The following is a 13849-nucleotide window of genomic DNA, read 5'->3' as shown; positions in this document are numbered from 1 at the left end:
GGCTGAATTTCGGGCGACATTCCTTCGAGTTCATGCACGCACTGAGCGACAAAGCCCTTCATTCACAGCGGATTCAAAGAATTTTCTAATATTCAAATTTGTGTTTGCCACTGTAAAGATACAGAACTACTTACTTTGTGTGCTTTACTACAGTATTTCTCAACCAGTCTTGCAATAATAATAATAATAAAAACATAATAATAATAATTCCGCGTCACATCAAGTGCTTTTTATTTCGACAACACGACAACAGGGAAAATGACATAAATCTTCTTAACTCTACTGTCTCAGCCTTTGAAGGAAACCCCTGCAACAACAAGCAGATTAAGATTAAGTTAGTACTGTGCAAAAGATAGATAGATAGATAGATGATCCCAAAAAACTGCAAAATTATTGTTACAGCGGCACGATTTCAGACACTTACCTCTTAAATATAAGGAATAAATGTTAAATAAATAAACATAGCCAGCTATACAAGAACATTAAAATATGAAAGAAAGACAGGGCAGGACAGAAAGACGTCAAGGAAAGTGATTACTGTAAATAAATAGCTGTATTTGTGACGGCAGTAAGGTTTAAACGCGTACAATGTTGGTAATATATTAGACTTCTCTGTGGAGACGGCGATTTTTTTAGGGTTTACCATGACTGACACTAACACTTTGTTCAGTGTCCTTAAAATCTGTCAAATTCTGGGACTGGAATCATGTGACTGGTACAGATCTGTGCCGCTGGTGTGCCCTTGGTAAATTGGCGTGGGAATAATACTCAGCTCCTTTATAGTTTTTTCGCCTTCTTACGTGTTGTTGAGTCAAAGTTTCAGAAAATTCACAAAATAGAACTGTGACACGGTTCCAATTTTTTACAAATTCAATCCGATTTTAAACATTTTGAGTACATTTTTCTCATCATATCCTTTTTTATATCCTGAAAAAAGTATATAAGACACTCTACATTGCACCTTCTTATAGCCTCTGTATGTACTGTGCGCTTTAACGGAGTAATAGAAAAAAAGCAGATGCATACAGAAAAACATACCTGACTACATTTGCCAGGTTGGGGTCTAAGTAGATGCGGTTGTGGGAGTAGCCAAGATTTGCGGCGTAGGAGACCATTTCCACCGGAGCGTCGATGTCGTGTTCTTTCCGAGCCTGGACGGATATCTGGTGAAGCTGCACGCAGTAAAACACGCGCTGTTATTTAAGAAGGAGGCAGCGGCATCGACTGTACGTCATGAAAGGATGAGGACGAAGAGCTGCTGTACCTTCAAACCCATCTGATACGGTACAATGTTGTCATCCTCCGAATGCAGAATAAGGAGCGGACTGGTCAGGGTCTTTAAACTGTGATGGAGATAAAAAATAAAAAATAAATAAATAAAATGTTTAATGGATCCAAACCAAAGATGTATTGTTGCACAGAGGAAATTAAAAAAGAAGAGGAACTTTTCCTGTCAACCACACTTACTTTTTATCATTTGCAAATTCTATATTGTTCTTTTCCAGAATGTGCCAAATCAGGCTCTCAAATCCTGGCAGGAAGTTGTACAACTGAAAGAAACAATATATGGATCGAGAAAGTGTGAACGTGACCTTACTTAGTACCTGTTCAAACTTGGTTATCGCAGTAACAGTGTGTTCAATAGGCGTGGTGAGGTGTGACAGAGGGAGAAATATGACATCATGGTTTCACCTTAGTGAGTGGATGAATGGCCACGACTTCTCTCATTCTTGTGTACGGCCCTTCGAGGACCACAGCGTCAGCCGGGGACCCTAATGTTGAAGACGATAAACACGACTACTGTGGAGTATTTCACAAATGAAATGCAGTTCCTTGTCGCCTCTCTTTGTTCTTATGTGACGGTTATAAAAGAGAAACGCCACAATCTGACTCGTCTTTAGTATGAACAGTCACCGATTTGAAGAAAAATATGAATAACTGCTCTGTTGTAAGAACATTTATTATTATTATTAGTAGTAGTAGTAATAATAATAATAATTATTATTATTATTGTATTATATTATATTATAATTATTTTATTATTAGTAATAATAACAATAGTAATAACAATAATAATAATAGAAATAATCTTTGTTTATGGGAGACTTAAAATACTGCTTAACAGTGCAAAAACCAAGTCCAAAATTGAATATAAGGAACAACAATTAATAAAACTGACAAATTAAGAACAAAAAAATACTAATAAAAAGAAACCAGGCAACTATAAAAACAAATCTGACAAATCTGATGTGTTTTAAATGAGACTTTAGTGTCTTGACACTGACATTCTTAACTATTTCATTTAACATGTGATTACAATGGATGTGTCGGTTTTAGATTTTGATGTGATCATTTAAGCCTAATCATTGAAAATAAATAAAGGGAGCAGTTGCAGCAAAGCAAGCAGAGAAAACACCAAATCACCTAATCAAGGCCTTAAAGGACTTAAACCCACCTTGTTCTTGTAGTCTCACAGCAGCATTTGTCACCACTCTGCAAAAAAAACAAAAAAAACAAACACAACATTTGTTATTAAATTTCATTGTCGGTTCATTTTAGTTGTTCGTGGACAGTGAAAAAGTGCCAAGTTTTATGTCGGGAGAGAAACTGACCCAGAGCCGAGTGAGTGTCCCCACAGACAGACAAAACTCTCTCTGTTTTGCTGCTTTACCCACTGGTACAGGTAGAGGGCGTCACTGGTCAAGCCAGCCTCACTTGGCTCACCGCTAGAGTCTCCAAAACCTCATTAAATAAAACATAATGTGTGTTAATGACAATACATGTCACTATTGGTCTTAAAAAAAAAAAACTTGTTTTGAATTTTAAAAAATACAACAAACAACAAACTACCCACACATCAACATATCACCCTTTTCAAATACAACCATACAAAAAGGACAGGCGTACAGGTGTCATAAATAAAAAAAAAACGTAATAAAAAAACTGTGACAATAACTGTAACAATAATAATAGCAAGAATAGCAACAATAATGGGCATAAAAACAAAAAAACTAAACATACAAATATAAAGTATTATAATACTGTGAATATAAAGTATACTTGTGTATTCTTGTCTTCCACTGGTGTAACGATAATTAATTGAATATTTAATGCCCTACATATTATATACAATATTCCTCGTCAAACAGACCGGATATTTGCAAAAATATGCCCAGAAACAGACAAACAAATGACCCACATGTCACCCTACATTGATCTTAGAGGTTCAACTGCCTGAACCGTGACCTTAAATAAACAAAGATACTCAAAGTCAAGCACAAATCACAGATTTGGCAAATGTAAGTTGTTTTTACGGAGCAAATGAAATTGAATTAAATGAAACATCTCACCTCTGTAGTCTAAAGACAAGACGTGATAATCTGCGGCACTTAAGAGCTGCGAAAGAAAATAAATCAGCCAAGGGTCAAAGGTCAAGTTTCAAGTACTTTGCATTGGAGGTCACACGCAATCGAAAATTACAAAAAACTATATATGTATATATACATATATAGTTTGAATTCAGATTTATGTGTATGTGCTTCAAAATAATACGCTTAAAATCAAGTTTGAATTCATTTCATCTCTTGAAAACAATTCCTTTTACCAATTGAAAATGATACCAAGTGTATGGCAGTAAATTAGTGCCCACGTTACGCACAAATTTGCTCTCGTCACACATAATATATTGTATTATTTGGCTTCTTTAAAAAGGGGGTCCTCACATTGACAAACATTGATATAAAACAATATTAAAAACACAAAAAGTGGAATTACAATACATACTCGAGCTGGAACAAGTAAGTGGAATTACTGATTCAATTATTAATCAATAGACAACTATTTTGATCATCGGTAAAACTGAAAAAAGAATGATTTTCATGAACATAAACCTTACCTTCAACAGTTCTACTCGGTTTTTTTTGGCCCTGCAGTTGAAATGAGACATGAAGAAGAGCAATGAAAAATATGAAACAAACAAGCGCTCACGTGCATTCATTGTGTCTGTGGAAACAGCCAGAGAGGCTCTGCGGTCACGTAATAATACCCACTAGACTCTATTAGGATCAATTCAAGGGTTTCTATCCTTCCACTCTCATCCCACCTGGTTCCTACGTTTCCATGGTGATAGATAATAACAGGACGGCCGTCTCCCAGCGTCCCCCGGTACCACTCAGGGCTTTTCCCCGCGGCCTCCTCCCATTGGCTGGCAGGGAGTGTATGCCTATGAGACACACACACACACACACAAGCACACAAGAGAGGGAGCGAAAGAGAAAGAGCGAGCATCACAAACAAATCCACCTACTGTAGGTTTCTCAAGTGGTTTTCTGCTGCCAAATGAGGAGAGACCGCAGTCCCATTCACTCAGGAGCCACCTGCGCCGAACATGCACGTGCTCACGGTGCATTCAAACGCGGCCGAGGCACTCGAAAGCACAAAAAAAAGGAACCAGCAAGTGACCAACCAGACTCCCACTGAGACGCCCTCGTCCGTGCTGAGGTAGAAGTTGCATGTGTGGTCCAGAACATCTTCAGGTCGACTGAGATCCACGAAGAATGGAATCTTCACTGCAGCGCACAAGAGCACACAAGGTCAGTGTGGTATCATAATTTAACAGCACACTGTTTATTTATGTTTCAAGTATCGTAGTATATGCAGCTGTCTGCATTATACTTATATATGATAAGTTCTGCTTAAATCGGATTTTCTATTGCTAAATAATGAGGGAGGGACTGCATGTTGTGTAAGAAAATGTCAATTTTGAAGTGTTTTGTGCAAAAGTAAGAGACAACACACCCTGCAGTGAACATAAATGTGACTCATCTCGATGTAATTCTTGCGAAATATGTTCACAACACGGTGAAATTATTATTATGCCATTTCATGTCTACCACATCATAAGGTATTATAAGTCCGATCATTACTTATTTACTTAAGTTTACACATTTTTTGTACAGTGCACAGAAGGCACAACATTTAAGATTTTAGGCACAGACTATGTGTTGTTCAATTAATGGGTATAAAGTTGAATAACTCTGTGCCTAACCGTATGTATGTATATACAGTTGAAACCAGAAGTTTACGTACACTATAAAAAAAGACACATTTTTTCTCACTGTCTGAGATGAAATCAGACAATCACTTTTCCTGTTTTAGGTCCGTTAGGATTACCAAAATTATTTCTATTTGCTAAATGCCCGAAAAATGAGAGAAGGATTTTCTATTTCTTTCTTCAAAGTCAGAAGTTTAAATACACTAAGACTATTATGCCTATTTTTATATAGGCATTATAGACTATTATGCCTACTATTATACAATTTGGGAAAGTCCAAATGAAGACGTCATGTCTTTGGAAGCTTCTGATAGGTTTATTGACAAGATTTGAGTTAATTAGAGACACACCTGTGGATGTATTTTAAGGCACACCTGAAACACACTGCTTCTTTGTGTAACATCATGGGAAAGTCAAAAGAAATCCGCCAAGATATCAGGAAGAGAATTTTGGACTTGCACAAGTCTGGTTCATCCTTGGGTGCAGTTTCCAGATCGATTCAGAAGCAGTACGCTTCGGGTCATTGTTGGTTTCAACTGTATAACCAGATCTGGTTTTAGTTTCAGACTTTTTCAGTTCGTTTAACTGTGATAGGTGTAGTGGCAGTAAGACAGTAACAGTAAGACAACACAACCTAATGTCACATAGTGGAGTACAGCTTCTCAAATGGACACATCCATCCCATTCCTTTATCTATCATAGCCATCAAAGACATCAAAGTGTCCCTGGTAGCTTTGATCTAAGAACAAAAATAACATCAGAAAGGCAACAAAGCCACGTTCCTTCCTTGCGAGAATATTTAATTTAATCAAAGGCTTAAGGCCAACAGATAACTACTTCAACTGTTAATGAATTACATTGGAACTGTAAGTGTCAAATCTTGCGTCAACCACCCGACCTCACCCTGAACTATAACGAACTTAACGCTGGTTCCTGCAATAGAAGAAGGTAAGTCTGTTATTCATTTTAATCATTTTAAGTTATTACGGTAGTAAAAGATGAGTGATTTCATCACGGAGTTCGTTCCATAACCTCACGCCTAAAACTGACACACATCTGCATTTAATGTTTGTTCTCATTCTGATAGTTTCAAATTATACGGTCCAAAATGATCTTGACTGTTTTAGAGTATACAATGTCGAGAAATGTTAACACAAATGATCCTATGAAAAACTTTAACCGCTGACCGTTTACTTGATTGACTGAACATGACAACATAATCACACTATGTGTCTCTGAAGAGTAAAATACACAAATATTGATTTATCTAAGATGTCTGTAAATGGATTAAACAATCTGGATAAGGAACACACACTACTTACACAAGTGAGCAAATATGGCGTAGTCCAGTATCCATGGGAACAGGAAGAGAACAACAGGCACTGAGATGTAGGCAGAGATCAGAAAGGACAATGGTTTCCACATTTTTGAAATTATTCTCCTTCCCTTGCTGCAACAAAATGACCAGATCCACTGTGTCCTCTCGTTTGACTTCTGCACTGAAAGAGAATCCAGCCCCAGCACTGCCCCTCACACTGTGAAACGTTGTGAAATTCTGAGAAAAGAGGTCAAAGTTCAACAACCAGTCTGTCTATGTGCGTGTCCTCTGCAGCTATTGGTCACCAGCTGGTTTCAAACTGTATCAAAATAAATGAATCAGATAAAAATCAAAACCCCAATATTCAAGGAAGTGAACACAGGAAGTTTGCAGAGGGAACCAAAAAAACATGCCTGTGTTTTTTCAACTAACCCGTCAGTCCACAAACAAGTTCAGACGTATTCAATGAAGTCGAGTCGTTCATGAGAACAAACGTTTGTTTGGTACAAACGCCACGACCACAATGTTACTGCAGCAACACAGAAAAACACAACACACAGAACTCAGTGTTTGACTGGACACCACCCTGAACTGGGGGCCTTATGGCATTGTGGGTAATGGAGTTTTATAGGCTTGAACACCACACTCTTTCAAACTGGTTTTACTATCATGATATTAGTGTTGTACAACTTCCACAGTATCACAACCTCAAAGAAGCAGAAACACATTCATGGGAAATGAATAGTAGTGTCATATACAGTAAACTTCACTGATGTATTAATATTATTGGTGCATCATGGCAGTTAGCATTTGTAATTCTGCATTACTTCCAAGGTTATAATTGGATTTTTCATTAGTTTTATTTTTTATTTTTTGTACATGTTTAGTTTTAGTTTTATTTTTTATTACTTAGAGTGTTAGTTTGAGTTTTTTGTAATATATAATAACAATTGTTGATTTTATGTGGGTTTTGTTGTTGTTTTTTTGTCTTATACCTTGGCTTAGCTAATTGTGTGATTTTAATTCATTCTGTTTGAAAAGTGTCCTTGAGTGACCTGAAAGGCGCTTTTAAATTAAATTTATTATCATTATTGTTATTAATATATAGTATTTACCTGGTGCAAGATGCAAAAGGGTCATAATAAGTATAGTGTCATAAAAACCCAACAAAAGATACCATTTGAAAAATGTATTAGGACAAATAAACAACTATCCCTGAATCAAATATAATAGTCTCTAAGAAAAATGTGCATCATACAGCTGAGGTTGGATGCAGTTATTGCGAAAGGTAAAAATCAAATAACCAACAGGCTTAAGGCACACATGAACACAACATAAATAATAATAAATAACCATCATAAGAAACGTCACATTGCTCAATCTGAGGAAAAACATGAGCAAAATTAAATAAAAGACTAGGTTTGATTCACCTAGATGAACCAACTCATACACAGAGTTGTGTGAACATACACACAGCAAATGCACAATTCAGTTTCCGTTAGTTATCCTTTTTTTAAACTCAAGTTTTTCATTTTTATTTCAGTTCATTTTATTTTTTGTTAACTACAATAACCTTGATCATTTCCTCCTTTTACCTTTACTTTACCCTTTCCTTCTTCTCTTTGTTCTTCTTCTACTTCTTCTTCTTCACGGTCTGAATAAGACCCATGTAAACAGTATTCCTTGATTTATTTGACTTAAGCAGGAACTTGAAATACACATTAATCAGATTAAGATGGAGTATTCAAAATATTTGTTGCATTTTCTGGGACATGTTTATGACTTAATCAGATTAAATCCACCCTCCCACTCTCTCTGTGTTCATACACAAAGTTGCATTATTGGTCCCGTCCACACCAGTCCTGAATAAGACTCTGCATTGTAAACAGCTTTGTCTGATTACCAAAGACCAATAAGGTCTTTCTGAGAAAAAAACACAATAATCAGATTAAGACATGTAGACTGTTTCTTCATTCCATTTTTGTAGAACAAAAATTGTGATATAAAAAATGTGGTTCAGATAGAGAGATATACTTTATTGATTCCAAGATGGGAATTGACCACTTTGAAATAAGACTGTACCATGTTAACAGCATTGTCTGATGATTTTTAAATCATATCACCTCCGACTTTAGTATTGCATATTATTGTGTGGATGTGAGTCAAGCAGGGATATGAATGGAATATTAATAACCGGATTAAGACAATTTAGAAAACAAAAAGAAAGTAAATTGTAAATATTACAAAGAAAAACATGCTGTAAAAATATTAAAAACAAACAAATAATAATAGCAAAGAAAAATTGACACGCACAAAAGAAACCCTGTTATTCTACAAAAGTAGTGAATTAAATAATGAATATTTACGGAAGAGGATTCAGGCCACATAGAATTATTTTGGAAACAAAACATTTTCAATTCTGACTTGGAAAAATCCACATGTGGCCCTAATCGTCTTCCATAGAACATAAAGTTATACAAAAATAACTAAAGACACTTCAATAAACACCATTTTCTCATGATCTCAATCAAAGCAAAAACATACAAGCTCACATTTGACTATTGAATATTATTACATCGAAGTGTCAGACAGGAGCATGAATTTTAATAACTCATGAAAACAAAAACAATTGGAACATTTTATAAATGGCCAGCATTGTCAAATTAGTACTGAAAAGAATTAAGGTAATATTAATCATCATCACAGTCTCTGTTTGTAATACTGACAATTAATAAAAGTAAACATTTTCAGCTGACATATTTCGTTTATCAAATTTTTCTATGTGAATTTTGTTTGTGAGTTCTTTTTGGTTGGTTTGGTCCAGAACAGGGGGCGGGGCTGTGGTTAGTCTCCGCCCCTTCCTCCATCAGCCGCTTTTCAAAATCCTCTACGAGCTACAGGAGGAGCATGAGACAGCCGGGGATACAAAGCTGCTAACAATCCCACACTCCGGTTCTCTGTGTTGGAATTAACTGTGTCTGACAAGTCAAAAAAAAGTATCGGGGACATTTTTGTGTGGGAAAAGAGGGGAGCACCGTTTTCCCGCTCAACGTAAATCCACACGACGCAGCTCCGACAGGCAGACATGTCCCTGTAAAAGTTTGTTTTATACCCGCGTTTTAACTCCAGATTTCGGCTGGAAGAGGCGCCGAGAGTCGCCTCAAGGTCCGGAGACTTTGGTGAGTGGCCGTTTTATTTTCGCTGTTGTTTTTGTGCTCTGTGTTTAATCGTTGCTTTAAAACGTAAAAAAATTACGTATGAATTCAGAAACACTGACTAACCGTCCGCTCACCGAGGCTGCTGGTGAATTAGCTGCGTTAGCTCACAGCTCATCACTTTTCCTGTCAACATCCTCCTCTTGAAACTAGTTTAACTGCGTCTCACCTTTCCTTATCATTGAATGCTACGTTATTGGAGTTAATTGTAGTATTAAAGACACTGCTTATCCCTGTTTTCATGAGCAAATGGTGGAAAAACCTTTATGTTCACCTTTTCTTGTAATGTTTTAACTGTAAATATGATTCACACCCACTTTACAACTATTAAACTCTGTGGTGTTGTAGTTGCAGCATGTGAAGTTTCCAAAAACTAAATTATGACCTATTTTTAAATTTAATTAAAATCATAACATAGCAGCATATTCATTCAATTTTAATTAAGTTTAAAAATGTGATGATTCACACATCTGATTCAAAAATGTGTCATATTTTCCAATTATGGACACTCAAAGCTTTCCTTAAACCATCTCATCGAGTGTTTAACCCAATTGATTTGATATAAGTTATCAGTGTTAAGATTTCATTTGATATTCAGTATCCACACATGTTTATTTGTATACATTTACAAGAAATCTAAAAATTCCTGTTTTATGAGACCAAAGGTTCATAATTCTAACATAGTAAGTTTAATATCATGTATGATAAAGAAGCGGATCAAGCTTGAACCCACAATTATTCAACGTTTTTCTTAGAATACTATCACATTTATTTAACATCGCTCAGATAGTGGTCCTCTTAATGTTTCTTAACTTTCTCAACTGGATTTTTGCAGCTGTGAGATATGATGTCAAATAAAGTTGACATAAGTGTAGCTAAATGATGGTGTGCTTTTAATAAACAAATCGTCTACTTGTCGGCTAATGAGAACTAACCGACGGGATAATGTCACGTGATAGGGCAACAAAACAAACATGCACACAGATCAAATTGAGTTAATTACAATTAATGAAACAAAATGGACCATCAGTGTTTTCCCCTGGCTGATGTTAAAGAAGAAAATCTGAATTTTTTTGCTTTTCAGACTGACATCTGCTTGTGATAATTGTTAGTCACATCAGTGTCAGTGAATATAGGGGATGGTGTGAGGATTATCCTCCTGGACTGAAGTGATTCTTTGGCTCTCGGTGGTTGTGGGCTCACAGCTGCTCAGGCCGCTTTGACTGAGCCGAGCAGGAGGGCGACTAGGATAATTGGCTCACGGGCTACTTGCAGAAACCTGAAAAACTAAATGAGTGTGATAAGAATCAGTTGCGGATGACATGGATCGGTTATGTCATTTTCCCGAAATGTATTTTGAGATTCTTTGCCTGATTATGAAACGGGTCAGTTTCTGACAAGCATCCGTTCCATACCGCTGAGCCGTGATGTCCTTGCATTTCATACATAAGCAGCTCAAATGTGCAGATGCAGAATACTGATTTGGTTTTTGTGGGCAGCCTATTGTCTGTGCTGAATGGGTACCCCAGATCTGGGGTGTGGGGGACACCTGGCTGAGCGCTTGAGGATCTCAGTGTGAGCAGCTGGAAAGGCTGGGGGTCAAGCGGGTGCTCATTGTATACGTATATGGTCCAATACAAGAAAATTCAACTCATTAAACACTTGCATGCTCTTGGTTATAAGGTCTTGTGCTCTACTTTTGTTTAGTTTTTTTAATTCATGATTTCATGAGGGCATATACAGCTGTCAGCACTCAAAATACCCTATGTTATTGTTGTGGCTAATGATTACTCAATTAATCCCCAAACTATTTTGATAATCAATCAAGATAAGTGATTTTTAATAATTCAAACAAGCAATTGTTTAATATTCTTTAATGTGAATAAATGTTTGTGGGCATTAGAGAGCCTCTTTACATCTGTCAATTGATATTAATATAAAATGTGTTTTAAACCTTTCAAACTGTAAACTTGATAAAAGTTTATTTCATTTTTTTCATGTATGTAGAGCTGGAAGGTATACTGAAATGTTAAAAGAAAGTAATTGCGTTGTCAGCCTACGTCATGTGTATCAATTCTAATCATCGTAATTGGATTAGTTAATCCTTGGCCACAAATGACCCTGGCTTAGTCACTCGGTGACACTCTCAGATGAAGGTGCTGTTGAAATGCAGGCTGTTGAGATTGATGTTTTCACTGTGTTTGTGAGTATTTGTCAATATCGTTTATTGTTCAAATCCGCTAAAACATGTAGGGAAATGTCAAAAAACCAATCATTTTCATGTCTTTTTCTTCAGGGCAGGGTGCTGTCCTGTGGGATGGATGACGCCCAAGAGCAGGATGAGTACGAGGAGCGCCTGAAGGAAGTTTTTAACAGTTTCGACACGAGTGGCTGCGGCTCCCTGTGTCCAGAGGAGCTCTCTGACCTCTGTCAGTCACTGCACCTGGATGATGCCGCCCCGATTCTTCTGCATACACTTCTGCAAGACCAGGACCACCTCACAGCCAGGGTGAGTTTACTCCTCCAACCCTGAAAGGTAGTGGTTTAGTAGGGGTCGTTCGTAAGTGTGAGTTTAGGAGAATCCGCAAAATGTTCGTGTTGTATCAACTTTTTGGAGTTCTTTATGCTCATGCTCCATGTCCTCTTTTCTGTTTGTGGTTTGTCTGTGGCAGCGTTACTGTGCCACATTCAAGACTGGCAAATAAACTACAGTGTTTGGAGTCGTTTTTGGTTTGGTTTGGTGTTGTGTTATGAGGATATTTCCTTGAAACGATGTGTGTGTTTGCGGCAAAAATACATGCTATTCCATCATGTCTGCTTTGCAGTCTGAAATGTGTGAAGAAGAAGGAAATACTCAGCCTGTCTGGAGGTTCAGAGTTTATTGCAGGAAGTGAATGAAGACCAAGTAGACCTGCTTCTTTTGCCCAAGTATCAGAAGAAGTGCTAAAAGCGCATGCAAGTCTATTGAGTCTCTGCCCTGTAAGCTTTAAACCAGTGATAAAATCACTTTGTGAATCTGCCATGTTTCAATTGTAATGTGGAAGCTTGGAGATCATATTCTCTGAATTGCTATCTATGAAGAGTGCTTGTGTTCCTTTTTTGTCATTTTACTCGTGAGTTGTGGTCTTTTGGCTTCCCAGAGTGCCTGGCGTCCCCTGTTTCCTTTCATTTTTTGCTGGATGTCTGTGTTGAACCACTCCAGCTCTCAGGTCATTGTGTCTTCAGGCCTTCTGGGGCTTTGTTAGCCGCCTTGTCGAGGAAAACGTGTCCTGATTCCAGGTGTCTGTCGTCAGGACAACCACGATAATCACCGCAGATGCTTCTGCTTGAGGGTGCTCCTTGTGGAAAAGGGGACACTGGTCAGATGTGCAACTGCACTTCAATCAATCTATTTATATATATATATATTTATATATATATTTATATTCTAGCAAAGCTCCAGTGTATAGTTTTTATGTTTTCAGCCTGATGTAGAGAGATGAACTTCAATTAAATGCTGCATACCGCCACACTCCTGCATCAAGTTTTGTCTTTAATAAGCGTGTGCACAGACGGATGGCCATTGTCTGGCGGGTGTGTGTGGGGCGGGTAGATGTTAGCAGAGGGGTCAGTGTACCGATTGCCTACTCATGGCATCCAACAATAAGGTCAAAAAGGAAAAGCCCCCCTAAATCTGCCAGCCGCCAGCCTCTGCAGCACAAAGAAAATCACCATACTCAGGGTTAGCAGCTGTTGATTCTTCAAGTGTGACGTCCCTCCTCCACCCAGACACCCAGGGACACCCGGCCTCCGTCCGTCCCACAGGGGAATTACACCCAGTCTGAGGAATTTCATGAACGTCTCCACTTTGCTTCATGTTCTAAGCATTTCTTGCATTTTATACTAAAAAAAAGTCTTGCATCTCAATCTGTTTTTGTTTTTTTTTGTTGTTTTTTTTCTCAATTTCTCAATTGCAGGTCGACTTTGAACAGTTTAAGAATGCACTGATTCTGATTTTATCATCAACCATCGAGGCCCCTCAACAAGAGCAGGAAACTCCGCAGAAACCAGGTAAAGTCTCGAGTCAAAGCTTTCTGTGTTGAATGTCCGTATCGGTTTCATATTGAACGTTAAACGGGCAGTTTTCAAGCTGAAAGTCGCCCAGAGAGAGAAAGTCACGGTGTCAGCTGAACAAGTGGAACTGCCCCCATGCTTATTCAGCTGTAAATCTACATATTTCCACTATTTACACCGTCAAGGATGGACCTCTGACGTGGCATGTTG

General features: G+C 37.6%; 2 protein-coding genes across 7 annotated transcripts in view; one reads left to right on the top strand and one right to left on the bottom strand.

Moving 5' to 3' along the window:
* Positions 1-207: 207 nt before the first annotated feature.
* Positions 208-6890, bottom strand: LOC122782871 (lysophosphatidylserine lipase ABHD12-like). 2 transcript variants are annotated; one of them, XM_044047437.1, is made up of 12 exons: positions 6376-6887; positions 4466-4568; positions 4103-4222; positions 3896-3926; positions 3351-3396; positions 2613-2742; positions 2456-2493; positions 1693-1772; positions 1468-1550; positions 1265-1343; positions 1039-1172; positions 208-307 (listed from the first exon to the last, which is right to left on the bottom strand). In XM_044047437.1, exons 1-12 carry the CDS (start codon positions 6476-6478, stop codon positions 280-282), a joined length of 975 nt encoding a protein of 324 aa, XP_043903372.1. In that variant the 5' UTR covers positions 6479-6887; the 3' UTR covers positions 208-279. The 2 variants fall into 2 exon arrangements, with proteins under 2 accessions (XP_043903372.1, XP_043903371.1); XM_044047436.1 differs by having other exon boundaries at positions 208-1172; positions 6376-6890.
* nin (ninein (GSK3B interacting protein)) overlaps positions 4533-13849 on the top strand; it is a 27562-nt gene continuing 18245 nt past the window's right edge. For 2 of the 5 annotated variants that reach the window (XM_044047400.1, XM_044047397.1), the window contains exons 1-3: positions 4533-4592; positions 11883-12095; positions 13543-13636. In XM_044047400.1, coding sequence (XP_043903335.1) covers positions 4557-4592; positions 11883-12095; positions 13543-13636 — 343 coding nt within the window. In that variant the 5' untranslated portion in view covers positions 4533-4556. Of the gene's footprint in view, positions 4593-9266; positions 9551-11770; positions 11790-11882; positions 12096-13542; positions 13637-13849 lie in introns of those variants that run through there. The other 3 variants (XM_044047401.1, XM_044047399.1, XM_044047398.1) reach the window with 3 other exon arrangements.

Source organism: Solea senegalensis, linkage group LG16 (genome assembly GCF_019176455.1).
Source record: "Solea senegalensis isolate Sse05_10M linkage group LG16, IFAPA_SoseM_1, whole genome shotgun sequence".
NCBI lineage: Eukaryota > Metazoa > Chordata > Actinopteri > Pleuronectiformes > Soleidae > Solea > Solea senegalensis.
The sequence above is the reverse complement of the archived record's forward strand: the minus strand, read 5'-3'. Positions and strand labels throughout refer to the sequence as shown.